Source organism: Symphalangus syndactylus, chromosome 22, assembly GCF_028878055.3.
Source record: "Symphalangus syndactylus isolate Jambi chromosome 22, NHGRI_mSymSyn1-v2.1_pri, whole genome shotgun sequence".
In the NCBI taxonomy this organism is placed as follows: Eukaryota; Metazoa; Chordata; class Mammalia; order Primates; family Hylobatidae; genus Symphalangus; species Symphalangus syndactylus.
Genome location: NC_072444.2, coordinates 12,137,747 through 12,164,861, shown reverse-complemented (window position 1 = coordinate 12,164,861; position 27,115 = coordinate 12,137,747). Strand labels below are relative to the sequence as shown.

At 55.2% G+C, this 27,115-nt stretch overlaps 1 protein-coding gene across 3 annotated transcripts; it reads left to right on the top strand.

Moving 5' to 3' along the window:
* The first annotated feature begins 245 nt into the window (after positions 1–245).
* LDLRAP1 (low density lipoprotein receptor adaptor protein 1) lies at positions 246–25,842 on the top strand. 3 transcript variants are annotated; one of them, XM_055261119.2, is made up of 9 exons: positions 246–497; positions 10,573–10,715; positions 11,508–11,620; positions 13,810–13,924; positions 19,613–19,685; positions 20,039–20,122; positions 20,629–20,759; positions 22,128–22,162; positions 23,805–25,842. In XM_055261119.2, exons 1-9 carry the CDS (start codon positions 410–412, stop codon positions 23,947–23,949), a joined length of 927 nt encoding a protein of 308 aa, XP_055117094.1. In that variant the 5' UTR covers positions 246–409; the 3' UTR covers positions 23,950–25,842. The 3 variants fall into 3 exon arrangements, with proteins under 3 accessions (XP_055117094.1, XP_063487688.1, XP_055117096.1); XM_055261121.2 differs by lacking the exon at positions 246–497 and adding an exon at positions 539–1,057; XM_063631618.1 differs by lacking the exons at positions 22,128–22,162; positions 23,805–25,842 and adding an exon at positions 20,956–21,496.
* Positions 25,843–27,115: the final 1,273 nt, after the last annotated feature.

The following is a 27,115-nucleotide window of genomic DNA, read 5'->3' as shown; positions in this document are numbered from 1 at the left end:
AGCCCTCAGTCTCCCCATCTGTAAAATGGTCACTGGAAATCCTAGGCCGCTGCTCTCAGACACTCAGGCCCCTGTGGGGTGGGGACTGGGGAGAAGGAGGAAAGCGGAGGCGTCTAGGGCTTGCGATTCGCTATCTTCTGGCGCCTTCGGGCGGCCTCGGAGACTCTTGGTGCCTGGACCTGGGGCCTGGACAGGGACCGGGCGGGGCGAGACCGGCCGTCGGGGGCGGGGCCCGTCTGGGGGCGTGGCCTGTCCTCCCTCGCCCCGCCCCGTCGGACGCCGCGGCGGAGCTCGCGCTGGGAGGGGAGGAGCGCGCAGCCCGCGCGCCGCAGGGCCGGGCGGAAAGTTTTTCCTGACGGAGTTTTGGCGGCGGCAGCGGCGGCGGCAGCGGCGGCGGCCGGAGCGGGCCATGGACGCGCTCAAGTCCGCGGGGCGGGCGCTGATCCGGAGCCCCAGCTTGGCCAAGCAGAGCTGGGGGGGCGGTGGCCGGCACCGCAGTGAGTGTGCGCGCGTCAGCCGGACCGGGCCGGGATCGGGCAGAGGCGCGCGGGGCCTCCGCGGGCGCCCGGAGTGCGGCCAAGTTGGGCAGAGGCGGGGCCTGATCGGCGCTCCGGTCCCGGCGTGGCCCTTTCCCGGCCCTGCGGGGCAGGGGGTCGGCCGGGGTCAAGTTGTGCACCTACTCCCCGGCCGCTCGATGCCGCTGCGAGGAGGGTCAGCGCTGAGGAAGGAGCCCGAGCTCGGGGTCCTCAGGTGCAGCCGGCATGGGGTGGGGTGCAGGTTGGGAGAAGAGGCCCCCGCCACCCGCGGTGCGGCACCTCCCGCCCTGCTGTCCTGGCCAGCTAGGAGGAGGCAGGCACTCGTCGTCGGTGTCTGGGGGAGGAGGAGAGGGCACAGGGGCTTGGGAAGACGCCCCTGTCCCGCACCCCTGCGCCCCAGCCAGCAGCTGCGGCGGGCGGGAGCCCACTGGCCGGTTCTCCCGCCCCCTGCCCGACCCACCGGGCCAACTTTTGACTCCGGGTGCCCAGACACCCACCCAGGTGTGAGCCCGGGGTCGCAGGTACGTACTTGAAATTGGGAGAGAAGCCCTGCCTGGGGTGCCTTGGGAGAGCCCCACATCAGGCGATCTAGACCCTTACGTCCCTTCCTCTAGCCGGGTCCAGGTGACGAGCCTGGCGTCCCGACTATTTTTGAAACCTGTTTTCTTTTGCACCTTTCCCTCCGGGCTTCCAGAGTCCCTTGGGTGCCCAGGCAAACGGCAGACTTCGCCGCCACCTCTCCCTGGGGCGTCTGGGAATCTGGGAGGGGCCTCCGCCCCTTTCTCTCCCTCTGTCTCTGGTTACGCTCAGGGAACTTGTTACCTGGCACCTTCCCTGAAGCCAGAAGACCCAGCCCAGCGCAGGTCTCGTTGTTTGGGAGGAAGAAGAGAGTGGCTTGCCTGGGGTCACACAGACCTTCCTGCCGGTTTTGGAGCTAGAGCCCAGGACTGCTGCACACTCCCACCTCCCTGCCACCCACTTCGGGCCACAGCCTCTCCCCTCATCAGGAAACAACTGACAGTACAGCACCCCCTCACCCCATCCCCTTTTGGCCTTACAGGGCTCTGCCAGGGGAGCCCGAGCTCCCTGGTCCAAGGAGTGCCAGCGTGTCTGGGCCTAGAGGGCCCGCCTTGCTCCTCCTCTGGCCCCACTCTGTTGTTCAGCTGTGGCCGCCTCCCAGCTGAGACTGGCATTGGCATTGGGAATGTGGGGTGGTGCCTGCTGGTGGGGGGTGGGGTCAGAGACCCATTAGGGCTGGGCCACTAGGCCAGGGGATGTACCGTTTATCACACTGATTGCATCCCAAAATAGACCCTTTAAAAACTGGCAAGATTTGACCAGGACTTCTGAGAATAGCCATCTGTTCCAGTGGGAGAATCCTGCGGTTTTCTCCAGGAATGAGGGAGGGAGGGTGGCAGGGCAGCCCCCAGGGAAGTGGTTTTGAAGGAAGAAGGGCTGGCAAGGAAAGGGAGGCTAGAAAGAAACATCTCTGAATCTGGGGACGCGGAAGAGGTAGCCACTTTGGATGGTGGAAGAGAATTTCTCTTGCCGTCTTCAATCTTGGGCAAGTCACTTGTCCTTTCTGATCCTCCGTTTCCTCATCTGCAACATGGGGATGAAAACTCTTAACTGGCAGGAGTATCAAGGAGATTATTGGTAATAATGCTCCCTCCTAACTGGTGGCTTTCTTCTCCCCTGCTCCTCTTCCGCCTGCCTATCCTTGGGACGCCGCCAGCATGATTAGTACTGTGGTGAGATGGGTTTTGGTGGCCCAGAGCCTGTCTGCACATTTGGAGGAAAGGAGAGGAGCACCTCTCCCCCTCCTCCAGGCCCAGGTAAGCCCAGAGTGCTGTCCTGGAGCCTCTGGACCTGAAGGAGGGCAGGCCGAGCCCCACCTGTCCCTCGTGATGAAGTCTCAATTTCCTCACCTGTAAATTGCAAATAACAGTAGTACCTGCCTCCAACTGTTTGTGGGGATCAAGTGGAATTGCGTTTGCCTGGCATAGCGGAAGAGTTTGGTAAATGGTAACTACTGCTTTTGTAACTGTTTTACAACGTGTTTTTGCTTCCATTCTCTCATTGACTCCTGTGAGGTGACAGAGCAGGCCCATTTTAGAGGCAAAGGAACTGAGACTCTGAGCATTGGAGTCATTGGCCCCAGACACAGAGCGTCTAAGAGGCAGAGCTCCACATTCCTAGCGCAGGGGTCTTACCAGTGTGCTTGGTGAACTCTGCCATGGGAGGAGCTGGGGGCAGGCCCCACCCACCCCAGGTTGGGCTGGCAGCCTCTGACAGCAGTGGCCACAGGTTAGAGCAGGGGCCATGGGGTATGTGGGGGTGCTAGGATCACCTTGCTCAGGGTTGTGACCTGGCCTGGCCTTGGACCTGGTCCCTGCGGTTGAGTTTTGAGGCCAAACTGAAGCCAGTGGAGTTAAGTTAGACTCGAACCCTGCTCTCAGTTGCGACCTGCTGCTCCCGCTCAAGGTCCTCACTAGGATTAGCATGATTGCTTATTTGTGGAGAAAGAAGCCCAGAGAAGGGCAGCACCTTGCCTGAGGTCACACAGCAAAGCCAGCACCCCGGGCTTCTTTCCACCCAGCTTCATGCCTGCAGTGGATTCCTGGTTGTCCTGACCTTGAAAGAGGGTTCTCTTCCTCTCCCACACGTGGCTTTCCCCATCCCCTGGGGAGACATCAATATTTTATCTTAGTCCCTGGCCAGGCATTTTCCTTCCAGCTGCCTGGAAGAGGGACTCACCTTGGCCCCTCAGCACCCTTTCCAGAGGTACTGGGATCATTCAGGCCCTCCGGTTCCTTTGTGGGTTGTGCTTACCCAGAGAGAAGGGGTGAAGAAGTAGGAGGTGCAGGTTCCAGTAAAGCTAGTTCATGGTGGAAGGCAAGGGAGGGAGGATCTAGTCACATTTATAAGATTTATAAGAAAAGATATTGCAAATGAAGGTGGCCCAGCACAAATTCATACACTTTCTTATGAGGTTTTTTGTGATCTTTTTTTTAAGCTCATCAGCTATCATTAGTATTAGTATATTTTATGTGTGGCCCAAGACAATTCTTCCAGTGTGGCCCAGGGAAGCCAAAAGATTGGACACCTCTGGCTTACAGTCTGGTGCACCACAACAAGGGTGTAGATCAGTGGTGTGGTTGTGAACATTGGTAGCAGGACGAATAAAAATAAAGCAGGGTGAGGAGATGATGGGACAGCTTTGTAAGATAGGATGGTGTCTTCATTTGGGTTCTTCTAGAGACAAGGATTGGAGTGCAAGTCATTTATTTGGGACAAGATGGCAGGAAATATTGTTAGGACAAGTGAGAAGTGAGGGGAGTCCACAAAGTGGACATTACAAAGCAAATTACTGGCAGGGCACGGTGGCTCCTGCCTGTAATCCCAGCACTTTGGGAGACCAAGGTGGGCAGATCACCTGAGGTCAGGAGTTCGAGACCAGCCGGGCCAACATGATGAAACCCCATCTCTACTTAAAATACAAAAATTAGCTGCGTGGGGTGGTGCAGGCCTGTAATCCCAGCTACTTGGGAGGCTGAGGCAGGAGAATCGCTTGAACTTGGGAGGCAGAGGTTGAAGTGAGCCGGGATCACGCCACTGCACTCCAGCCTGGGGGACACAGTGACACTTTGTCTCAAATAAATAAATAAATAAGCAAATTACCACCAGGGACTCCTGGAGCTTAACCGCGCTCTGGGAACTGTGGGAGGCAGCGTAGAACGTGCTCTTCAGAGACGTTCCGCTGGAGGGGCAGTTCCTGGAAGCCTGGTGGAGAGGACTCATGGGGTCGGGAGATCTTCATTCCCCAGTCTGCGCCAGCGTCAGCATCTCCAGCAGGCAGAGTGGCAGGTGCTGGCAGTCAGCACAACATGGAAATGGTGTGCAGCGGGGATAAGGGCGGCCACTGACAGCACCAGGGAAGGTCCCTCTGAGGTGGTGACTCGGTACACACCGGTGAATCCCAGGAGGGAGGAGTCTGGGAAGAGTGTTCCAGCCAGAGGGAACAGCAAGTGCAGGGAATGTTGAACTGGAGGCGAGGATTCTGCTTCTCACGGGTCTGGGGGCTGTGTGAGGGGCATGTGGCTTGAAGGAGTCAGAGGTCACCCACTGCCCACTGAGGGTCGGATACTCTTTTTGAGCAGCCCTGCAGGGCTCTGCCTGACCCCACCAAGGGGCTTGGGCTGCAGGAGGCAGGTATGGACTGAAGTCCCAGTGCTGTTAATTATGAGCCATGGTCAAACTCCTCTGAGCTTCTTTATCTGTGAAATGGGAACACTGATCTATCCTGGACTCTTCTCTCAATATGAGAATGGCCATGGACGTGTTAAATCTCTGCTTTTGCCCATTGGTAATGACAGTAGCTCACACTTGTGATACTTGGTATGTACCAGACGAGGTTCTAAGCTCACCTCGGGTATGAACTCAGTTCATCCTCAAGACAACCCCATGGATGGATACTCTTTCTTTTTAAGAGGGAGTCTCCTTCTGTTGCCCAGGCTGGAGTGCAGCAGCGGGATCTTGGCTCAGTGCAACCTCCACCTCCTTGGTTTAAGTGATTCTCCTGCCTCAGCCTCCCAAGTAGCTGGGATTACAGGCGCCCGCCACCACGCGCAGCTAGTTTTTTTGTATTTTTAGTAGAGACGGTGTTTCACCATGTTGGCCAGGCTGTTCTGAACTCCTGACCTCAAGTGATCCACCTGCTTCGGCCTCCTAGAGTGCTAGGATTACAGACGTGAGCCACCACGCCTGGCTGAGGTGGATACTCCTATCGTCCCTGTTATTTACTTATTTATTTGAGACAAGGTCTCACTCTATTGCCCAGTCTGGAATGCCGTGATGTGATCATAGCTTACTGCAGCCTCGACCTCCTGGGCTCAAGGGATTCTCCTGGGTAGCTAGAACTACAGGTGCACACTGCCATGCCCAGCTAATTATTTTTTATAGAGACGAGGTCTTACCATGTTGTCCAGGCTGGTCTTGAACTCCTGGCCTCAAGCAATCCTTCCTTCTCGGCCTCCTAGCACACTGCAATTACAGGCATGAGCCACTGTGCCTGTCTTGTCCCTGTTTTAAAGTTAGGACACAGATCCAGGGAGGTTCAGTGACTATGAACTCCACAGCCCATAGCATATTTTTCTCTTACTGTGTAAGTAGGTACTTAGGAAATGGTAGCTGCTGCAATTTATCATTTTAAAAATTATTTTCTTTTGATAACAATCTCAACAGCTTTGACTTCTGAAATTTTCCTAGTACTTTTCACATCCAGAAACTTCTGGTGACACTCCTGAGGGGCTGAACCCATTAGTCAGATAGAATTACAGCCCAGAGAAGCAGCTACGCTCCAGGTCAGGGCAGAGCTTGAGCCGCCTTCTGAGATGTTGTCACTCTGGCCTCTGAGGCCATCTCCCCACCAGGCTGGGGGAGACTGGAGGCCAGAGCCCCGGTCAGAGACTCCCCTGGCCTCTGGGTTTGGCTGCAGCTCTGATGTTGCAGACACACCAGCCAGGCTCGGTCTCTGGGAGCAGCAGAAGGGGCGCAAGGGCATTCAGCCCAGCTCTGACTCCTGGGTGGTTGGGGAGGCCTTAACGAGGAAAGAACACGTGTTCACAGCTGTAATTTAGACCAGGCATATGGTCTGTCCCCAGCTAACTCCGGCAGCAGGTCATCTGTAAAATTGCAACGTTAAAATAGCGCAGTCATTACCCACTACAGGGCCAAAAATAACTAGGACCGGAACAGGGCTCTGCACTCAGGCCTGTATTTGCCCAGGGGCCTCTGGGAGCACCTCCTGAAGCCTTGGGCTCCTCCCGGGAATAAGGCCTCCGGCTGTGGCTGGCGAGTGGGGTGGATATGGCCCTGAGCCCTACCAGTGGGCCTTCACTGAGAGCTCCCAGGTGCTGGTTTCTGTGGGGAGGGTGTGGGCATGAGGGGCCTTACACCCTAATGAAGAGATGAGTCACTTGCACAGACCACAGGAGGGAAGCAGCTTTCTAGAGAGAAAGGAGCATCTCAGTGGGGCCTGGGAACATGGGGTACAAGGGAGAAACAGGAGCAGACTGGACGGCCACATTGGGCAGGCGTACACCTCCATGCCAGGTCCTGGGGAAGCAGACATGAATGGCAGGTTCTTTAAAGGGAAGAGACGTGTAGGCAGTGCTTGGCAGTGGGTGGTGTGGCTGCAGGAGGAAGAAGAGATTTACACTCAAGAAAGGCACCAACAGCCCGCCCACAGGAGGGATGAGGCCCCACTGGGAGGTGTACTGAGCACCTGCAATGGGCCTGCCTCTCTGCTAAATTCTATAAACTTATCCAAGGGTCACAACAGTCCCCAGGAGTCAGAGCTGTTGTTTCCCCCATTTTAAAGATGAAAAAACTGAGGTTGAGGGAAGGTAATGAGCTCACTCAAGATGACTCAGACATGAAGGATCGGAGCTGACATCTTAGGATTAAGGCCTTGCTGTTAACCACGAGGCTATATTGCCTCAAAGGAGGCTTCCTGGAAGAGGTTGGATGTGTGGAGTTTGATCAAGTGAAGAAAGGGCATTTAGGATAGAGGGAACTACTTGAGCAAAGGCACAGAAGTTAGACAGTAAATGTTACATTATTAGGAAGAAGCTCTGCGTGGTTGGAGCTTCTTGGGGTAGAGGAGTATGTAGGGATATTGTGGGAGAAGAGACGGGGAAACTTAAAATTCCCTCACAGTCACTGGCCATTGTGGGGATTGTCTATAGTGGCCTGGGTGGGGTGAGGAGAGTCCCTCTGACTTGCCATGTGACCTTGCACAGGTCCCATCCCTGTCTGGGCTTCAGTTGTATCATCAAGTAAGGGGCTTGAGCTGAGAGCCTAAGGCTGATGAGTGGCAACCAGTCTGTAAGGACGTGGTTAGAGGAGGGGAAGGGTCAGGCCAGGGAAGGAGGAATGCAGAAAAATGCCGAACATTTCAGGGGTCAGGGAGGACTAGGGAATGTTTTGACAGCAAAGAGATCGCCAGTGACCTTGGCAGGCTTTGGTTCTTTGGAATGGAGGGAGCGGAAGTGACTTTGGAAAGGGGCCAGGAAAGGGCTGAACCAGAGGAAATGGGAGAATGGGGACATGAAAATGGGGGCTGGAGAGGGAGAGTGGAGAATGTTTGCCAGGGGTAGGAATGGATAATGAGATGTTCAAACCTCGATCAATTAGTATTGCTTGCCTGGGGCCTTGTGCTGAGAAAGGATCAAAGGGAAGTAGAGCTGCAATTGATTATCAATGTCTGCCAAGGGCACGGGTCATAGGCACAGTAGCACTTCTCTCCATTGCTGTCCTTGCCTAGATGGGTCTCAGGTTGAAAATGGTGGCCTGGGTATCCTAGCCTGCAGAGGGGAAGCCTTAGGTATTAGGAATACCTAATTCCAGGTGAGAAGAAACGCCTTCGCCTCCAAAAACCTGATCTTTTGCTGGAATTAAGGTAGTTTGCTGCATGATAAAGTAGTATGGCCTCATGGTCAGGAGCTTGGGCTTTAGAGTCAGTCCTTTGAGTCTCAGTTTCCTCTGTGTAAAATGGGAATGAAAGAATGCCTGCTTGCAAGGTGGCTGTGAGTGTTAGAGGTGATGGTAATAGCTACAGCTTTATTATCGTTGCATCGTTGTTATATGAAAGCGCTGTTTTTCCCTGATGATGGTGCTGTTATTGTGAACTTGACAGCAGGGTCTGTGTCTGAGTTGCTCCAGGGCTGCATCACTCAACCCAGGACTGGGGACACCTCAGGGACTTTCACATTCTTTTGGAGGATCAAATGGAATAGGCTTGTGGTTGATAGGACAGACGATAAGGTCCTGTTGGTCTTTGGGGTCATCTCAGTGGGGGCCTGGCCTCATGTTGGGGTGGAGGCCCAGGGATGAGGGCTAGGGCTGGAGGGTCAGTGGGCCTGGGGCCAGGGCTGGGGATGGGATGGGGTTGTCCTCGTCATTTCTTCCTTGAGTGAGTATTGAGTGCTACCTACATGCCAGGTTCTAGATGACAGTCAGTAAGTCCCTGCTCACCTGATCTCAAGACATGAGGGGAACTGGGTACATCTGTAAGTTCCTGTATAACCCTCCCCAGCCCTGACACCCGCACCCTCTTTCAGATGAAGAAATGGCCTCAGAGAGGGACAGTGGCTTGCTCAAGGCAAATCCAGAGAAATGTGGGTGTACAAGCCTCCTTCTGGCTGTGGAGAGGGGGACCAGAGCCCCTGGAGGCCCAGGGCTCTAGGACAGGAGCTGAGAGGGGCAGCAGGGATCCAGACTGGGTAGGGGACCTGGTGATGCCACCTGGACCCAGACTTCTGCTCTTGACAGAGCCGGAACTCCAGAGCCAAGCTGAGCCTTGTAGTAGGGGCCCACATTCCTGCCAGAGCCTCAGCTGCCCGGGAACTGGCGACACCTAAACTTTCTTCCTGTAGCTTTTCAATCGGAGCCAGTGAGGAAGGCCTCGGGAGGAGGTAGGGAGGGCCCAGGACATCTCCCAGCCCCTACCTGGGGGATGGTCTAGGGAAGCTGGCCCTGGCTACCTCTCGTGGCCCCTGGAAGCTGATTCCTGGCTGGATCCTGCTCTGTCCTTAACGAGATTGTGTGTGAGGCTGAAGAGCAGTTTTCTTTCTCATCGGTAAAATGGTGCAGTCATAACAAACACCTCCTACAAGCACAGCATCTGTGAGGGTTTCCTCTCTGTAAAATGGGACAGAGAGGTAGGGGACAGGAAGGGGCTCTGGCAGGTGGAAGTGTGGGGTGTTCATTCATCTTTGTTCATCTCCTCCTTCCGAGGAGCTGGGGATGGTCAGAAACCGTCAGTGCAGCCGGCTTTTGCCCTCATGCCCATTTGCCTCCACAGGGCCCTCACCTGTGTGGTGGGGCGCTCTTTCCACGTATCCCTCCTGGTCCATTTGCCCACCCAGTGAGGCAGGCTCATCCCCTTATTTCCTGACATTTGTGTGCTTGGTGCTTTTAGAGGACTCTCCTTGTGGACCCTGCTCTGCGCCATTGTCACAGCCCAGACGGGGGGAATGTTAGTCCCAAAGAGGAGAGGGGACTTCCCTAGGACCGTCCAGGGGCTGCTTGCAAGGTAGCAGAGCGGGTCTCGAACCTTCTCAGATTTGGGAAATCACCTTCTCCTCTCCCCACCCACCCTTACCCTTCCCTGCTCTCCCTGGGCTACTGTCTCCTGCCCAGCCTCCTGCACGCCCCGTTGGTCTCTACCGACGCGCACAGGGAGGAAAGCAGTGCAGGCTGGGGCCGTGGGAACCACTCAGGATTGAAGTCCGACTCATATGTGGCCTTCATCTCATGACTTTGCCTCCCTGAGCCTCAGTCTCCTAATCTGTAGAATCACTATCTCACAGGATTGCACTAAGGATTTAGTAAGAAATGGTATGATTTGCCCTCAGCAAGTGGTGGCGTTGAAGTAAAGAGGGCTCTGGGCTTGAAAATAGGGCTGGAAACTTGGCTCTTGCACTTCCTGGCTCTCTGGACTTGGTTATGTGATTGAGCCTCTATGGCCTCCGTGTCTTTGTCTGTCAGTGGGTTTGATAAAAGCGTTGACCTCATAGGTTCTTAGGAGGATTAATGAGAACATTTTATGTAAAGCTGCTTACATGGAGCCCTGGTATGTGCCTGAAAGCTTTAGCCCTTTATTAAAAGTGACAGCAGGCCCGGCGCGGTGGCTCACGCCTGTAATCCCAGCACTTTGGGAGGCTGAGGCGGGCAGATCACTTGCGATCAGGAGTTGGAGACCAGCTACTCAGGAGGCAGAAGCAGGAGAATCGCTTGAACCTGGGGGGCGGAGGTTGCAGTGAGCTGAGCTCGCACCACTGCACTCCAGCCTGAGTGACAGAGTGAAACTCAGTCTCAAAAAAAAAAAAAAAAAAAAAAAGAGTGGCAGTAGTGGTGGGGGAGACCGCTATCCCCCTTGCTGGGGTTTCCTAGGAAAGAAGGCTGGTGAGAGTTGTTGCTGGTGGTGGGCCCTGAGCCACAGGGTCTGAGGGCCTACCCTGTGCTACCCCAGAGCTGCCTGAGAACTGGACGGACACGCGGGAGACGCTGCTGGAGGGGATGCTGTTCAGCCTCAAGTACCTGGGCATGACGCTGGTGGAGCAGCCCAAGGGCGAGGAGCTGTCGGCTGCTGCCATCAAGAGAATCGTGGCTACGGTGAGCACCCCAGTCGGGAAGGGTGGGGAAACCAGGGACCAAGGACCAGCTTCTTCCCAGGGTGCCCTCTTCCCAGCTTGTTACTCCAGTTGGGTGTGTCTGCGCCTGGCCCTGCCCTTGATTCTCCTTCCATCCAGCTTTTGGGCCTTGGCAGAGGGGAACTTGGACCTGTCACGGTCAGTGGCTTCCCTCCAGCCATTATGGCCTCTTCCAGCCTCCCCACCCCCAGCTCAGGCTCCCCACCAATGCATTGGTGACTTATCAGCACCAGGAAGGGTGGGGAGATTGCTTTCCCTTGACTACCTGCCCAATGGCCTGAGAGACAGCATAGCCCATCAGAGAGCAGATTGCCCCCTCCCTAGCTTTGAGCAAGGGTGGGCCTTTTAAATCCACTTCACTTGGTGGCCTCGGAACCCTCAGCTCAGTGGACGGAGCAGAGTACCCAGGAGTCATCCTGCTGGGTTGTGCTAGCTCATTCAGTGCCGAGTCTGCAGGCCCTCCTAGCTGTGTGTCCTTGGGCAAGTCGCTTAGCCTCTCTGAGTCCATCTCTTTCTGGGGAGAGGGAGGATGACTCGAGGTCCACGGTGCCTGACAGATAGCTGGTGCTCAGCAGATGCTGCTCCTGTTTCTATTGCAAGAAGGTGCTGGCTGAGTGGTCTTCCCCAGGCTGCTGCCTGTCACCTGAGCTGAGATGGGCCCCGTGTCTGGGGCTTAGGAACAGTGAAGTGCAGGCCATGAGGGTGGGTCTCAAGTGACGCTGGCAGACTCCCCTGACTCCTGTCTGCTCCCAAGGCTAAGGCCAGTGGGAAGAAGCTGCAGAAGGTGACTCTGAAGGTGTCGCCACGGGGAATTATCCTGACAGACAACCTCACCAACCAGCTCATTGAGAACGTGTCCATATACAGGTACGCTCAGCATGGGGTTGGCGCATCCACTCTGCCACTTGGGGCAGTAGGTGGAGTATCCCATCTGAATCCAGGCTCTACCACTTCCTACCTGGATGACATTGGAGCCTCAGTTTCCTCATCTGTAAAATGGGGGTGGGAACAGATCCTGCTGCACGGCGCTGTTAGGAAACGCGGAGTGCACGGCACCTGGCTCACGATGAGCATTTGGTTAAGTGGCAGCTGCTGCTGCTGTCATCATCACCAGTTGCAGAAGACAGCTGAGCCCACCCGTGCCCCGCCCCCCTACTCCCCACCAGCATGCCGCTGAGTTGGGCTTGGAGCAGAGAACTGCAGAGTCACTGCCTTTTCCTTCTGCTGTGAATGCAGCAGCTCAGCTCTGGGTATCTGGCCAGACATTCCAGGAAGGCCTCAGCCAAGGTCTGAGGTCAGAGTGTAGATTCTGGTCTCTCTAGTGGGTCCTCTGGTCAGCCCTTAGAGCCTCAGGCTATCCCCACCTCTCTCAGCAGGTCAGTTGTAGTTTTTCAGAACTGGAAGGGACAGCTCAGGTCCATTTTACAGATGGAGAAGCTGAGGCCCAGAGAGGGAATTGCCTAAGGCTGCACAGTGAGGTAGTAGCTGAACTGGAACTAGGATACCCGGGCCGGAGCCCTGTCCAGCAGGCTCCCGTCTGCCTGGCATCCCTCCACCCTCTTGCTTTGTCTCTAAGCAGATGGCTCAGCCCGTTGGTGCACAGGCCAGTAGTAGGTCAATAGATGTGTGTTGTGGGGGTCCAGCTGATGTCTCCTCTCACCGGCCTGATCAGACCTGCCTTCCTTTAGTCAACAGTTTCAGATACCTATTCTGCCAACGTCTGTGCCAGATGAGGACTCCAATCCGGCTCATGCCCTCAAGGAGCTTCCACTCTAGTTGGGAATAGTCGGAAGGAAACAGGAGATAGAGCATAGTGTTTTCCAAGAAGGCAAGGAGGAAGTCTGCCTGGGGAAATCCAGGAAGGCCTCCCAGGGGAGGCGGAACCTTGCTGGGGCTTGAAGAATAACAGGATCTAGTTTATTGTTACCAAGGACCCAGTAACGTTTAGAGCAGGAAGCTGGACCCCCTGGGATGGAGAAGAGGTAGGCAGGGACCTGGCACCTTCACACTCTGCCCACCGGGGTGTTGATGCCTGTGATTGAAGCTGGGGCCACATGGTTGAGGGGTGGGTCTGTGGCGCTCCTGTCCCACCTCTGGGTTGAGGGGTGAGTCTGTGGCACTCCTGCCCCATGTCTGGGCTGCTGGCCCCTCCCTGATTGAGACTCTGAGGCTGACTGCAGGCAACAAGGAGGGACCAGACAAGTGAGGGAGGGTGGGAGGCCGAGGGCTCGGGTAGCCCCCAGGTTACGGGTGCGACTGGGGGCAGAGAGGGTGCTCCATGCAGAGGGAGTTGCTGTGTGTCTCCTCCCGGGCCCACTGGGGCTCCTTGTTGGGTCCTCGTCACACACACACACACCCCACCCCTACTCCCAGCTCTTCACCCCTGGCCACAGCTCCAGAACTTGCAAGTGGTCCCAGTCACCCTGAGAGAGACGGACCTGAATCTCACCAGACCTCTGGGCAGGGGCATGGATCGGAGGGCAGGTGGGATGGGAGAGGCCAGGTGAAGGGCATCGGTGAGCAGGGGAGTGTCCTGCTTTCTGCTTCCCCTTCTGGCCAGTTGGCACATAGCTTTAAGAGGCAGCATGGCAGTCATGGCCTCTGGAGTCCTACAAGTGAGTTCAGGTCTGGGCTCAGGTCTTTAGCCTCAGTTTACTTCATCTGAAAAACATGGATAGTGATAGAACCCGTCTCAGAGGGTAGCTTTGAGAATTACATGAGGTGAGATCTAGAAAGCTCTTGGCACATTGCCTGGTATGTGGTAAGGGTTCAGCTATTACTGTTTTAGGGTGCGGCTCAGTGTGGGATGGGAGGGAGACGGGGAAGTGCCCTGCTTCCAGTCTTTACCCCATTCCCTCCTTCCTGCCTGGCCTGGGCCCCTCCTGCACAGATGGCCTAGGTACCCAGCCTGGAGGCCAAGGCTGGATTCCCAGAGTCTGCCCTGGTGGAGTGGGAATAGCAGGTTCTCTGCAACTCAGGGGAGCTCCCCTTCAGGTCATCCCACATGTGCTCAGGCCCCTGTGCCAGGTCCGGTGATACTTCCTCCTTGCTTTCAGGATCTCCTATTGCACAGCAGACAAGATGCACGACAAGGTGTTTGCATACATCGCCCAGAGCCAGCACAACCAGAGCCTCGAGTGCCACGCCTTCCTCTGCACCAAGCGGAAGATGGTCAGCGGGGAGGGCTGGGGCCGGGACAGGGTCCAGTGGCCTTGGCAGCCCTGCTCTGGGTAGGGGGGCTGTCTGGTGTGGGAGGCAGGACGCAAAGGTGACCATTACTTAAGAAGAGGGTGAAATCTCTGGGAACCCCAAGTAGGTGCTGAGAGCTGAGGTACAGTGATGGGGCTACAGGCAGGCAGGTGACCCGCCGGTCAGCCTCGTGTGGGCAGTAGCTAGCCCGTGTCCCCAGTGCGTGTCTGGACCCCTTTCTCTCTGTAACGTGATTCGTTGGGTTGAGATTGTTTTGGATCTCCTGTCTTTAATATGGTCTAGGGATGCAGGGCCTTGTACGGATTGGTCCTCGGAAATGGGAGATCGGGGGGCCTGGGGTGGAAGGCAAAGGCGAGAGCCATCAGAGAACCGGGCTTGCTATGACCGGAGTGTGGAGGGCAATGGCCGTTTCTTGGTGCCTCCTGTGCGTCCATTCCAGCTGTGACCAGAGTGTGGACAGTGACCGTCTCTCGGTGCCTCCTGTGTGTGCATTCCCGTGCTAGGCTTCCAGGTCTTCACTCGTTTAATCGTCACGGCTCTGCAAGGTGGCCACTGTTACTCTCTCCATCTTTTTTTTCTTCTTTTTTTAAATTTTTAATGAGGAAACAGACTCCCAGAGGCCAGCTGTCTTGCTGAGGATAACACAACCAGTCAGGGTTAGAGTAGGGTTGTTTAAACCCACGTTTCCTCCCCTCCCTGCGTGACTGGGGAGTTCAGAGCTCCTTGTCTCATTTCCAGGACACCCCCTGACCACATCTTAGCTGGGATGAGTGGGAACCTTGGTGGTCACAGGGGATTCGTCCTGAATTTGGGGGCAAGGAGTGGAGTGGGTCAACCTTTGGCGTTGCAGCTTTTGTTTCTGAGACCCGCAGGATCTGAGCATCCTCCCTAGAAGGTGCTTCCTGACATCCATTGATGTAGCATTGACACCTGTTAACCTCTGTTGACAGCTCAGAGCCCCAGTCCCCATGCCCTATGGCCCTTGGAACCTAGGAGACAAGATCCCCTTCCCTCCCCTGTCATCAAAGGACATGTCAGAGGCCGGGCGCGGTGGCTCAAGCCTGTAATCCAAGCACTTTGGGAGGCCGAGGCGGGCGGATCACGAGGTCAGGAGATCGAGACCATCCTGGCTAACACGGTGAAACCCCGTCTCTACTAAAAATACAAAAAATTAGCCGGGCGTGTTGGCGGGCGCCTGTAGTCCCAGCTACTCGGGAGGCTGAGGCAGGAGAATGGCATGAACCCGGGAGCCGGAGCTTGCAGTGAGCCGAGATCGCGCCACTGCACTCCAGCCTGGGCAACAGAGCGAGACTCCGTCTCAAAAAAAAAAAAAAAAAAAAAAAAAAAAGGACATGTCAGGTACATCACAGTCTTTGTGGTCCCTAGGCTTCCTGCTGCCCATCAGGGCACACTTTAGGTATTGTGTAAGTTGTAACAAATGATCGCAAATTTAGTGGCTTAAAACAACACAAATGTATTCTCTTATGGAGAAGAAAAATGTATTCTGTGACAGAAGTAGATCAGGAGTCTAAACTAGGTCGGCAGGATTGTGTTTTTTTTCTGGAGGTTCTAGGGGAGAATCCATTTCCTTACCTTTTCTACCTCCCAGAGACTGACCACCTGCATTTCCGGGTTCGTGGGCCTGTCCTCATCCTCCGAGCCAGCAATGTAGCGTCTTCTGGTCTCCTGATTTCATTGTCACATTGCTGCTTTTAGCTCTGACTCTCCTACCCCGCTCAGCACTCCTTCTGATGACATTTGGACACTCTGAGTAATCTGGGATAATCTCCCTCGCCACATCCTTAGCTCACATCTGTAAAGCCCGTTTGCTGTGTAAGGCAGCATTCACGGTCTCAGGGATTAGGATGTGGACATCTTGGGGGCGGACACACGATTCAGCCCACCACAGGTGTCATGGAAGAGGCACTGTAGGAGGAGACAGTCTAGCGGTCTGATCCTGGCTGATTTGCTGTGTTACCTTGGAGAAGATCCTGCCCTTCTCTGGGCTGCTTGCCTATCAGCAGAATGAGAAGGTTGCCTCAGTGACCTCCAGGGTTGTTCTGAAAGGCCCCAGGTTCTTTTGAACACCTTGTTTCTTTCCTGCAGACTCAGTGTCGCTGGCCACTTGCCTCATGAGGTCCCAGGGCTCCAAGTTGCTGTGGCATCTCCTGTGAGTTCCCACAGATGTGAATCGTGGCTTTGTCTTTTAGGAGGCCACACAGACTTACAAATACAGCTCCTTATGTCCCCATTGTTCATCTCTTCCTCCCCGCTGACCAGGGCAGGCCCTGGGCAGGGACAGCTGGCCCTGGGTGGGAGGGGCCTTCGACGGTGCAGAGGCTTCCTCTGGGATGAGGGGTCTGGGAGTAAGAGAGAGGTGCAGGCCCAGCTCTTACAAGGGAGACCTGGCGTGTGATGAGAGAATTTCACACAGACTTGAAGGAAATCAGCCTACCCTCAGGCCATGAGGTCAGTTACCAGGAAAACAGAGCCAGGCTGCTGCTCAGCCACTGATTTGCAGAGCCCTGACCAGGCAGCAGGAAGGGCCCCTGCCAGACACCCGAACTCTTCATCTTTCTTAGTGTGTTTTTCTCAGGTTGGGTTGACGGCTGGAGTGGTTTATCCATCTCCCTACCCTTTGCTACCTGGCCTCCCTGCTTCAGGGGCCCTGCGGACCCCTCTCCAAGACAGCCCAGCCCAGCATGGTGTCAATACATCACCTGCTACCTCAAGGTCTTAGCCCAGCCCAGGCTGCAGTGTGTTGATGGTCTCCACATGTTGGAAATCCTAGATTCTTGGGCTAAGTGGAAGTGTTCTTGGGGGAGGCAGGAGATGGAATAGCTGTGTCAGCCTCCGCACCTGCTGGCAGCTCTGCCACAGAGGTTTGGCACCGTCTGTCCTGGCCTGAGCCATGGAGAAAACATCCAAGGCAGTAGAGAACAGCCCAGCTTCCGTACCTGGAACCCAGGAGGGCTTAGTTCTGGGGTGGTAGTAAATCTCACTGACTTCCCTGAAGTTAGAGTCAGTGAGACTTCCTTGAGACAGACACCTTGAATGGGGCTTTGAAGGCTGAGGAGCCAGGAGGAGTTTGCCAGGCCGAGAGAAGGGGTTGGGGTGGTGGGTGGGGAGTAGTGCACACCAGCACGAGATTAACACACGTGCAAGCGCAGAGGGGCGAAGCGAAATGGTTCCCCCGGGGTGGGTGGTGGGGCAGCTTCCGTTTGCGGCAGGCCTTGAATCAGGATGTTGAGGGCCTTGAATCGGGATGTTGACAAAACGTCACTCATTGTGGCTGGGGGCCTCCACATCCCTACTCTTCCTGGCTGGGCTGCCGGAATGAGTTCATGACCCATTCAGGTTGGGGGAGAAGGGCTCCTTTCTACATCACCCGGTCAGTTCAACTCTGGGGCAGCACAGCCACCCCAGGTCTCCCCTCCTTGATGCTGCTGGGCACAGCCAGCATAGGGTTCCTCCAGGAAATCCCTTCCATCTGCCCAACCGGGAGGCCTCTGGGCTCCAAAGTGAAGGTGTCGTGCAGGTGCTGGGCCTGGGCTGATGATAGGCAATTTCCACCCAGGCAGTGCGGGGCCAGGCTGCTCCCTCCCCCATGACCATTGGCATCTTGGAGTGATCGTTGTGCAAGGTTTATGCTTCTGGGGCAGCAGGGCTGCTGGGGGGCACGTGGCTGTCTTGGTCCAAGTTTTTGGCCCCTTTTGAGCCATGAGCAGCCTGGTTCCTGGGAACAAGGAATGTGAAAAACTGGGCAAGGTAGCATCCAGTCAGGATAATAAGGCAGACCTGAAGGCCAGAGGCAGTCAGGAGGGGCGGGCATCCCGCCTGGGCAGGCCCAAGCAGTCCCTCCACCTAATGCTGGTCCTCGGATTCCTGCAGCCACCCCAGAAAGCAGGGCCCACCCCACTCCCAGTCCCTGCCCAGCCTGGGCTTGCAGCCACCTGCACACACCCACCTCTTGGGTTGTATTCAGTTTAACTTACAGCTTGGGACTTCAGGGCAAAAGGGTAGGAATGTATGCAAATGAACAAGCAGATTTATGCAACGACAGTCTAAGCTTGTGTCTCCAAGGTTCCAGCGGGCTTAAATAACGGCGTTTTCATATCCCTGCCACATTGGGTGACCAGCCCTTGCTTGGGTGGATAGTGATCTGACTTGGGCTGGTAATTAGCTCATATTTTTAGTTCGTGGGCAATTCTCAATGGTAACTGGGTCTGTTAAACTTGATTCAGAGATGACAGCTTAAATTGTAAACAGCTGCGAAGAGTTTCATACTTAATTACCATATTTAAGTTTTGCCATAAAGTGCCTGTAGTTCCATCAAAAATGTAAATGTTGGAGACATTCAAATGAGGTTTTATACTTTTGTGAAGTTTAATTGGCACGGATCAGTCAGTTTGTTTAGGAATTTTAAATATTTTTTTAAAAGGAGTTTTAAAGGCAGTGACCCCAGGTCCATTTCTCAATTAAATGGAGTTGTCTGGGGGAGGGCAGGGAGCGGGGCTGAGGCTGGTGAGGCCTGAACTTGTAGACTTGAAAGAGGCTGGTGCTTTCTTCTCTCAGCCAGGGCTTCAGAAGGAAGCTAGATGTTTCCGGCTATAGCTACGAACTCTGGGACTTCCACTCTCAGAAGCTGAGCTGATTAACCCTGGACTGGAATGGCTGAGAGAGGAAGGTGTTGAGATGAATATGGGCTGGGGATAGGTCCTGGCTGGAATGAGGCCTGTGCCTCAGATGAATGTAATTCACCCAGTATTGTTGCCACCTCTGGGAGGCATTGGCCTGCTCTGGAGGGCAGGGGTGTTCAGATTGATTCTTGCTTTTAGGGTGCACACAGCTGGGGGAAACACAGGCAGGGGAGCCAGTGACACTTTCACATGCATGGTGCCAGAGGGAGGTGGGTGGGGCTAGAGGAGTCTGGGACTGGTGACAAGATAGAGGTGGTGACATCTGAGTTGGGTTTGGAGGGGTGGGGGGGGGAGTTCCCCTGGGGTGAAGGGCCGAGGTATGGCCCTTCCTTACAGGTGGGTTATAGCACTGACCGGTTTTGGTCCCCGGGCCTTCATTGACATCTTGCTCCTATCAGGAAATTGACAAGCCTTCTACTCTCTTTGTGGGATCCAGTTATAATCCCAACCAGAACCTAACTTTCACCTCTCTGGCTGTGGCTCATTTGGGGCAATGGCTGGGCCCTTCCAATTCTGGCTTTTCTGTTCTCCAATTCCAAGGGCTAAGTCCACAGGTAATTAGGGAGGGCTTCTTGTAGGAAGTAAGCCTCACAGTTCATTGAATTTAGGGAAGCCCAAAGGCGAAGGAAAAGACATGGAGAAGAACAGCCTTTGCAGGCAGGGGCCCTAGGGTGAGAGTGAGAACTTTGGTGGGGCCAGAGATGGTAAAGATGGGACCCCTACTGCCTCTGCGAGGCTGTGGTCTTATGACACCCCAGGCTGCTTTGGAGACCTGGGAAGGGCCAGGACCCTGCTCTGCCCAGCAGGCATTCCAGAGCCTGGGATGGAGCTGCAGAAGCTGCAGGGAGGGAGCCAGGGGGCCTGGCCTGGAGTCCCCAGCCCTCCAGTGCAGACTTGCTCTGCCCTGGCTGATACAGCACCCCTCCCCATCCCCACTTCCTGTTTTCAGGCTCAGGCTGTTACCCTCACCGTAGCCCAGGCCTTCAAAGTCGCCTTTGAGTTTTGGCAGGTGTCCAAAGAAGGTGAGCCTTTGCATCTACATTGTGGGTGTGGTAGGAGGTGGGGAGACACATAAAGGCCCTGGGGTCAGACCTGGACCAACTTCCTGCCTCATCACCCACCTGGCTTGTGACTGTGAGCAGGTCCCTTCACTGCTCGGAGTCTCGGTTTTCCCGTCTGAAAAATGGGAACAGCCGTCTCCCTCCCCAAGGGTGCTTGTGAGGATTAACTGACATCCGAAAAGTTTCTTTCCTCCCAGCTGGAAACCTGAAACTGCCCCTTGAGATTGGCCACGGCTAATCACCCCTGCCCAGTGATTGCCGGGGACAGAGTGCTGGGGTCTGAGGCTCCAACATGTTGTGCCTTGGTCCTGCAGAGAAAGAGAAGAGGGACAAAGCCAGCCAAGAGGGAGGGGACGTCCTGGGGGCCCGCCGAGACTGCACCCCCACCTTGAAGAGCTGTGAGTCCTGACGGGGAAGGGGGATTGGCCATGCGGTGTTGGGGTTGCGCTTCACCCAGGGGGTCCCGCTCCTGCCTGGGCTGGGACAGCCTCTTGGTTTTTCACTTTTGTTTTGTTAAATAAATAATACACGTTCATTACAGATCAATTAGAAAATGTAGATAAGGGGAAGAAATGACTCATTTTAGTACATTTTCTTCTAGATATGTCCCTATGCAAATATATAAATATGTGTCTATCTTTCTATATACTTAACATACTATTGTGTGGTTGCTTAAGAAAACTTAACTATTGTGAATATAAAAGTTTCAGTCTAAGCCATTAGTCAGGTTCTCGCTCTGTGGGCAGCTGCACATCTGCCGAGAGGAGGTGCCAGGGCCGGGCTCTGCTGGGAGGCCTGGGCAAGGCCACATCAGAGGGGAGGGTCAGGGCCAGGGCAGCCCAGGGAGGGGGCCGGGAAGGAAGAGGCTGATCTCCCACTGACAGCCTGACCGGATCCCTCACAGTGGTCGCCACTGGGAACCTGCTGGACTTAGAGGAGACGGCTAAGGCCCCGCTGTCCACGGTCAGCGCCAACACCAGCAACATGGACGAGGTGCCGCGGCCACAAGCCTTGAGTGGCAGCAGTGTTGTCTGGGTGAGTGATTGTGTGGCCAGCAGATCGGTGATCCTCAGCCTGACCTCTGGGTGAGCCTGGGGCTGCTCCAGGGACCAGGCCCTGGGACCCGTGACTTGTGGGCCTCTGGGAGGACCAGACCCAGCCCGGTAGTGCCCAGGCCCAGGATAGGGGATGAACAATGTCCCTTTTGAACCTGAGGCTTCGTCCCCAACAGGCTTGGCTCCCAGCACAGCTGTCTCCTCACAATGCTTGGCCTCTTGGCCTGAGCGTCCACGGCTCTGCCCACCACAAGACCAGCCAAAGGCGCCCTTGTTCTTGACGTGGCAGAGCTCGCTCCTGGCACCCCTCGCCCTCAGCCGTCTGAATGAGGACCCAGAGAGTCGGGCAGTCACCAGCTTGGTCCCTGACTCCCTCAGGGACTCAGGGCAAGCCCCCGACCTCTCTGTCTCAGCTTTTTCATCTCAGTGAGGGTGATGACCTCTGCCAACAGAATCTCCCCGAGGAACCTGAAATTTAACTTTAATTTTTCATTTGTAAATAATTTCAGACTGTGTTACAAAAGTAGTACAAAGAATTCCTGTTCGCCGTTCATCCAGATTCCCCAATTGTTAACATCTTGCATGACCACATTACACTGGTCAGAATCAGGAAACAAACACGATACTGTGCTGTTATATAATCTATAGAACTTACACATTTCTCCAGGTGCCCCTTCAGTGTCCTGTTTCTGGCCAAAGATCCATTGCAGAATAACATGTTAACTTGTCGTCTCTAATTTTTAAAAATCTGGGTACTGGGGGCTCCCCTGGTGTCCCTCGAGCCTGTTCTCTGCTGTTCGGGAACCACCCCTGCCACTTGCCCATCCTCACCAGGAGGCCATGGAGGGACCTCACCCGTCGCTTTTCTGCTGAGGCTGTGGGACTCCTGGCATCAGTTACCCTCATGAGCTTGGAATTTTGGCTTGGCTTTTGGAAGTAATTGAAGGCAAGAAAACTTCCTTCCCCACCCTCTTCCTTTTGGAATTTGAAAGCCATAGAAGTCATCGAGTCCAATGCCCTCCTATTACGGAAGGAAAAGCTGAGTTTCAAAGAGCAGTGACTTGCCCAAGGTCTCACAGGCAGGTAGTGTGGAGCAGGGCGCTGAACCCACCTAGGTCTCCAGACACCCTAGGACATGCCCTTTCTCCTCTCCCACGTCTCCAGCTTTGGGTCCTTGGGCTGAGATGCCGACGAGGCACCCAGGCAGGAGGTCTGCCTGAGGCCGTGCCTCCAGGTGCCCACCCTGAGCTTGTGTCCTGAGTCTCTGTAGCTTACCCAGGGCTGGGACAAGCCCCAGCTGTGAGCTGCCCCAAACATAGTTCTTATCTGCTGCTTTGTTTTCCCCAAGGAGCTGGATGATGGCCTGGATGAAGCATTTTCGAGGTAACGCGAGCTTCCTGTGCTGGGCAGGGGGCCTGGCGTGCATGCGTGCGTGGGCTGGCCCTGCCACTCTTTCCCCTGGGGACCTTTGCCCTGATTAAGAACACGAGCCACTCGGACCCCCTCCAGAGCAACAGTCGCATCCCTCCACTCAAATGCTTCCAGGGGCAGGGAGCTCACTGTCTGGGGAGGAAACCCCTTCCAGCGTCATCCAGAGCTGTTAGAAAGTTCTTACTGTTGAGTCAAAAACTATTCCTAGTGGCTGCTCTGCCGAAGTCTGAGCTGAGCGAAACACACTGCAGCTCAAGTTGATTTCCTCCGACTGGCGTGGCCTTCAAAAATGGGCTTTTTTTTTTTACAGGCTTTGCTCCCTCCAGAGGTCTGTGTTTATGAACAGGGGAAGGGAGAAAGTGCTTAATGAAGCTCGTGGAGCGTTCCATAGCAGAGAAGGTCAGGCACAGTGAGGAGGTGTTTTGGTATAGCCTTTGGTGGCACTTCCCCGTTTTCCCAGGGGCCATCCTTGTGGCCCCCTGCAGCTTGGGGACATGCCACGGAGAAGGCTGTGGCTGAGGAGAGGCCTGGGCAGGTCAGGGCTCCGAGCCCTGGGTCCCCGTCTGTCAGGCCTCCCTTTCTCCCTTGAGACCCTCAGCAGCCTCCTACAGCCCTCCCACATCAGGGGCTTTGTTTGGGGTTGGGGTCAGCGATTTTTGGTCCAGCGGGTGAGGACAGAGTCCGGGTCTTTGCCCTCCTGCCTCCTCCTTCCTCTTCCTTGCCTCCTTCTTGCCAGGGACTGGTGGAAACCCCTTGGTCCAGCCTGGGGCGAGGGCGACACCTTCCCTGCCTCACTGGCTGACTACACCCGCCCTCTGAAGAAAATCTTTTGTTTGCTTTTTCCACATTATTTTGAGCATCATGTGCCCTTTATTAACAATTTTGAAAATCAGCAAAGCATTCAACAGAAAGTAACACCATCCCATAATCCCACAGCCTAGAGTTTAGGGCTTAATTCGTGCTAATCCTATACATATACATTATTTTGCATTGATCAGCTCATCGTATTTGCATTTTGGGATCCTGATTTTTCGCTTAACAGCGATGTGTCAGAAGCATTGCTCCAGGCTGTTAAAAGCTCCTCGTAAACACCTCTTCCATTGACTGCCTAACATTCTCTTAAGGGAAGCGGCTATACTTTACTTGGCTCCCCCCTATTCTTTTGGACATGTAGGTTGTCTCCCTTTGTAAATTTATTTTTCGAACAGCATGGTGTTGACACAGTTATAGCCAAAGAATCTTCCGTGTTCCCTCCCACAGCTTGTTCTCCACCCCGCCCCCAACCCCGCTGCTCCCTTTACCAGCTCTGCCCCTTCTCCTCTTTCCTGGGCATGTCCTGGCTGAGCTGGGGCACGGAGTGGGTGCTCTGGCCTCTCCCGGGGGTGGGTGCGCCGCTGGCTGCCCCTGACTTTTCTGAGCTGTTTGACTCTCAAGGGGAGGTGCTTTGATCTGAGGCTCCTCTACCTCCCCTGCACCTGGGGCTTCCTTCTTGGGCCGCGTGCCCTGCTGTTCCCCACTGGTGCCCCCTCGCATCTGACCCTGGGGCGCACCAGCCCTCACCCAGGCTCTCGGCTCACACAGCTCTGCCTTCCAGGCTTGCCCAGTCTCGGACGAACCCTCAGGTCTTGGACACTGGCCTGACAGCCCAGGACATGCATTACGCCCAGTGCCTCTCGCCTGTCGACTGGGACAAGCCTGACAGCAGTGGCACAGAGCAGGATGACCTCTTCAGCTTCTGAGGGCCCGGGGCCAGCCGGACACAAGCGGCCCTGACACGTGACGGACCAAAGCCACCTGCTGCGGGGGAGCCGGTTCCGGGACCTGCCCGCCACCTCTCCCCGCCCTGAGCACTGTCAGCCTGAAGATCAGAGCTGCAGCCAGTCAGGCAGGGGAGAGATTTTTTTTTTAAGCCCTGCTCTTTCTCTGAGAACCAAAAGATGCCTTGAATATTTATTCAGTGACTTCTGGCTTATGCTCGGAAGCCAGTCTGCGTCAGGCACGTCTCCTGCTGCGTGACATGTGCAGTGCTGTAATCGGCTCCCCCTTGCTGTCTGGAGCAAGCTCTGTCCTGGCTGTGGGTATCAGGACTGTGACCAAAGCATTTCTAGTCCCTTCTCTCTTTCTAAGGACTCACATTTCCCTGGGGGCATCCTGCTTCCTGAAAGCCGTTGGATTTCAGTGATTTTCCCCCCACTCCCCAGCACAGGAGAGCACCCACAGCCTCAGAAGAGGAATGTGTCCTCCTGCTCTGCTTCCTCAGGGCCCAGCAGGCGGGATTTGAGCCCTGGACCCCAGGCTCTTAGAGACCAAGGGGCAGCTCCTGACCAAAGACGATACAGCTTGGCACTTTAAAGCATTAACAGCAGGTGTGACCCTGAGGGCTCCTCCATGGTGCTGCATCGAATCCAACTTTCCTTCTGTCCTTCCTCCAGGAGAAGGGGCCGAAGGTCCCCGTGGATGGTCTCCACCTGTGCTTGGAACCAGTGTAACTGGCTGCTCCCTGCTCCCAGGGACTGACACGGGGATCATCTCTGTGCCGCCCTCCGTCGGGCCCCTCCCTGCCTTCTCCCCTCCATGCAAGGCTGTGCTCTTCCTCTGGTTTCTGTGTGTCCGTTTGAGTGACTATGCCCCACCTCCCCATACTTCCTGGGATGATGTGTGAAACCTGACACCTAGATTTATTTGGAAATATTCTGTGACCACTTTACAGATGAGGAAACTGAGGCCTCAAGCGTGGAGGGGTAGAGTGAAGAGTAGAACCCAGGTCTGATGCCAAAGCTGCTTGCTTCTCTGCCTCCTCACGCAACTCACACCTCCTTTTCTTCTAGCTTTGTTGTCCTCCCAGGAACCAAAAAACCCCAGCTATTTTCTGACCAAAATGTGTTTCATAACAAACCATCTGGTGCCTTTCCACACAGAACTGGCAGGAGCCTCGTGTCCTGCTAGCTGTCTCTCTTGTTGATTTTCGTGAAAATGCAAGTGTTTGAAGTCTGCTCATTCCGAGGGTGAAACAAAATCCAACCCTGTCAGAATCACGCTGTTCTCTTCGCTGACACTGTGACCCTAGGTCGGGACATACCAGCAGCAGTCTGTCTTTAGAATCCCTTTCCTTCCTCCCCTTCTGCCCCCGTGGGGCTCCTGGCATCCTGGAAGCCAGCAAAGCCTCCAGCATCTTTGCCATCCTGAGGTGCCTCCCAGTGGCCTGGCTTGTCGGAGCAAGTTTCATCAGCCCTAGGGGAAACCACGGCCCTCCTGGGAACCTCCTTACCTGGAGTAACCGGACACCTTAGACGGAGGTGCCTGAGGGTGGGGTGGGATTTGTAGGGTCATTATCAACATGAGGATAACTTCCTTGCCCCAGCTCTGTAGCCACCTCCTTGGCACCGGCCTCTGTATTTGTCCTAAGGCGGCGGCGTGGGTGAGGCCTGACACATGCCGGCCTTGGCACGAGGGGGGCCAGGGGTTCTGAGAAGCGCTGCCCTGTGAGAGCCACACTGGCCTTCGTCTCCATCTCTCGTTGACGGGCTGTCCGTGTGCCTCCTGTGTGTCTGCAGACAAGTCTTGCTGTGCTTTATTTGTGAAACTTTAATGAGGAAAAAACAAATAATAAATGTTCTCGTTTTGAAACGCAAGCAGCGCTCATCAGGCGGAGAAGACCGTCGGCAGCGTCCGGCGGCTTCTGCTCTTTGGGGATGGCAGCAGCAGTGACCACAGGCTGGGTGGGGCTGCGCACCCGGGGGCAGCACTGAGTGGGGGTGATGGTCTTAGGTTCCTGGGGTTGAAGGCCCAGTGGGGCCCCCTTTTCACCCAGCAGCTGGGTGTGTGTGTGATGAGGTCACCTCTGGATGACTCACAGAAGCCGCACCAGGGATCCGGTGCATCGGCTGAAGCGTCTGAGAGCCTGGGCGGGGGACCCTGGCCAGGGGCTGTGAGTCCCCTGCAGTGTGCATGAGGTTGTGTACATGTCCACGTGGGCGTTTTCCCCAGAGAGGATGTCCATTCTTCCCATCACTTTTTGGACTGCAACACTTTCTCATTCCACAGACTTGCTCCAGGCTGAACGTGCACTGGGCCTGGGTCTCGGTACTGGGGACAGGGGTCCAGGCGTGGCCCAGATGAACTCAGAATGTGTGGTTTCAGTGTGTTGGGGGATGGTGGCAAGTATTTCAGTGTCTTGGGAGACTCAGGGTCTAGCCCTAGCTCTGCCACTTGGAGGCTGTGACACTTGATCAGTCACCTCTTGAGCCTTGATTTTCCCATCTGAAAATGGTGCAATGACCTGCCTGCTTTTTACCACCCTGGGTTTTGTGTGACTCAGCGGTGACCATCATCACATTGTTGGTGGAACACTTGTGCTTTCAGGTTATCTCAGAACTAAAGGCAACTGGAACTCAATATGTTTAAAAATGGCAAAGTAAAATTGTTAGCAACCGTTGTTAACTGAGCTCTTACTATGTGCCAAGGGTTGTGCTAAGCTCTGCACCATGTTGGAACAGTTGTGCTGAGCCCAGATAGCAGATGGCATTAGCTCCCGTTACTGCTGAGGACACTGGGCTGGGAGAGGAAGGCAGCTGTGCTTCAAGTCCTGGGCAGGGCCACAGCTGAGCCGCCGACCTGTGTGACCCTTACCCCGCCATGTCCTGGCTTCCCAGGAGTCCAGTCTGGCCATATGCTGCCCGAGACCACCTGTTGACCTGTGCGGTGACCCTCACAGAAGGGCCACTCTTCGGAGACTCCCCAGGCCTCTGCCCCTCAGCTGTGGCTTGTGGGGGTCCCCTTAGACATGTATCTCTTTATCCCTTTCAAACGGTGATATTTTAAGTGCCCAGAACCCAGAGGCAGAGCCCTCGTATCAGCATCAGGCTGACTCCCTGTGAATTCTCAGTGGTTCATGGATGACTAAGA

Bases quoted from the DNA above. Each gene is read 5' to 3' on its own strand.
- LDLRAP1 (XM_055261119.2), top strand. From the start codon at position 410: ATGGACGCGCTCAAGTCCGCGGGGCGGGCGCTGATCCGGAGCCCCAGC. The intron at 498-10,572 runs GTGAGTGTGCGC...GTGCTACCCCAG, and splicing joins GGGCGGTGGCCGGCACCGCA to AGCTGCCTGAGAACTGGACG. The intron at 10,716-11,507 runs GTGAGCACCCCA...TCTGCTCCCAAG, and splicing joins TCAAGAGAATCGTGGCTACG to GCTAAGGCCAGTGGGAAGAA.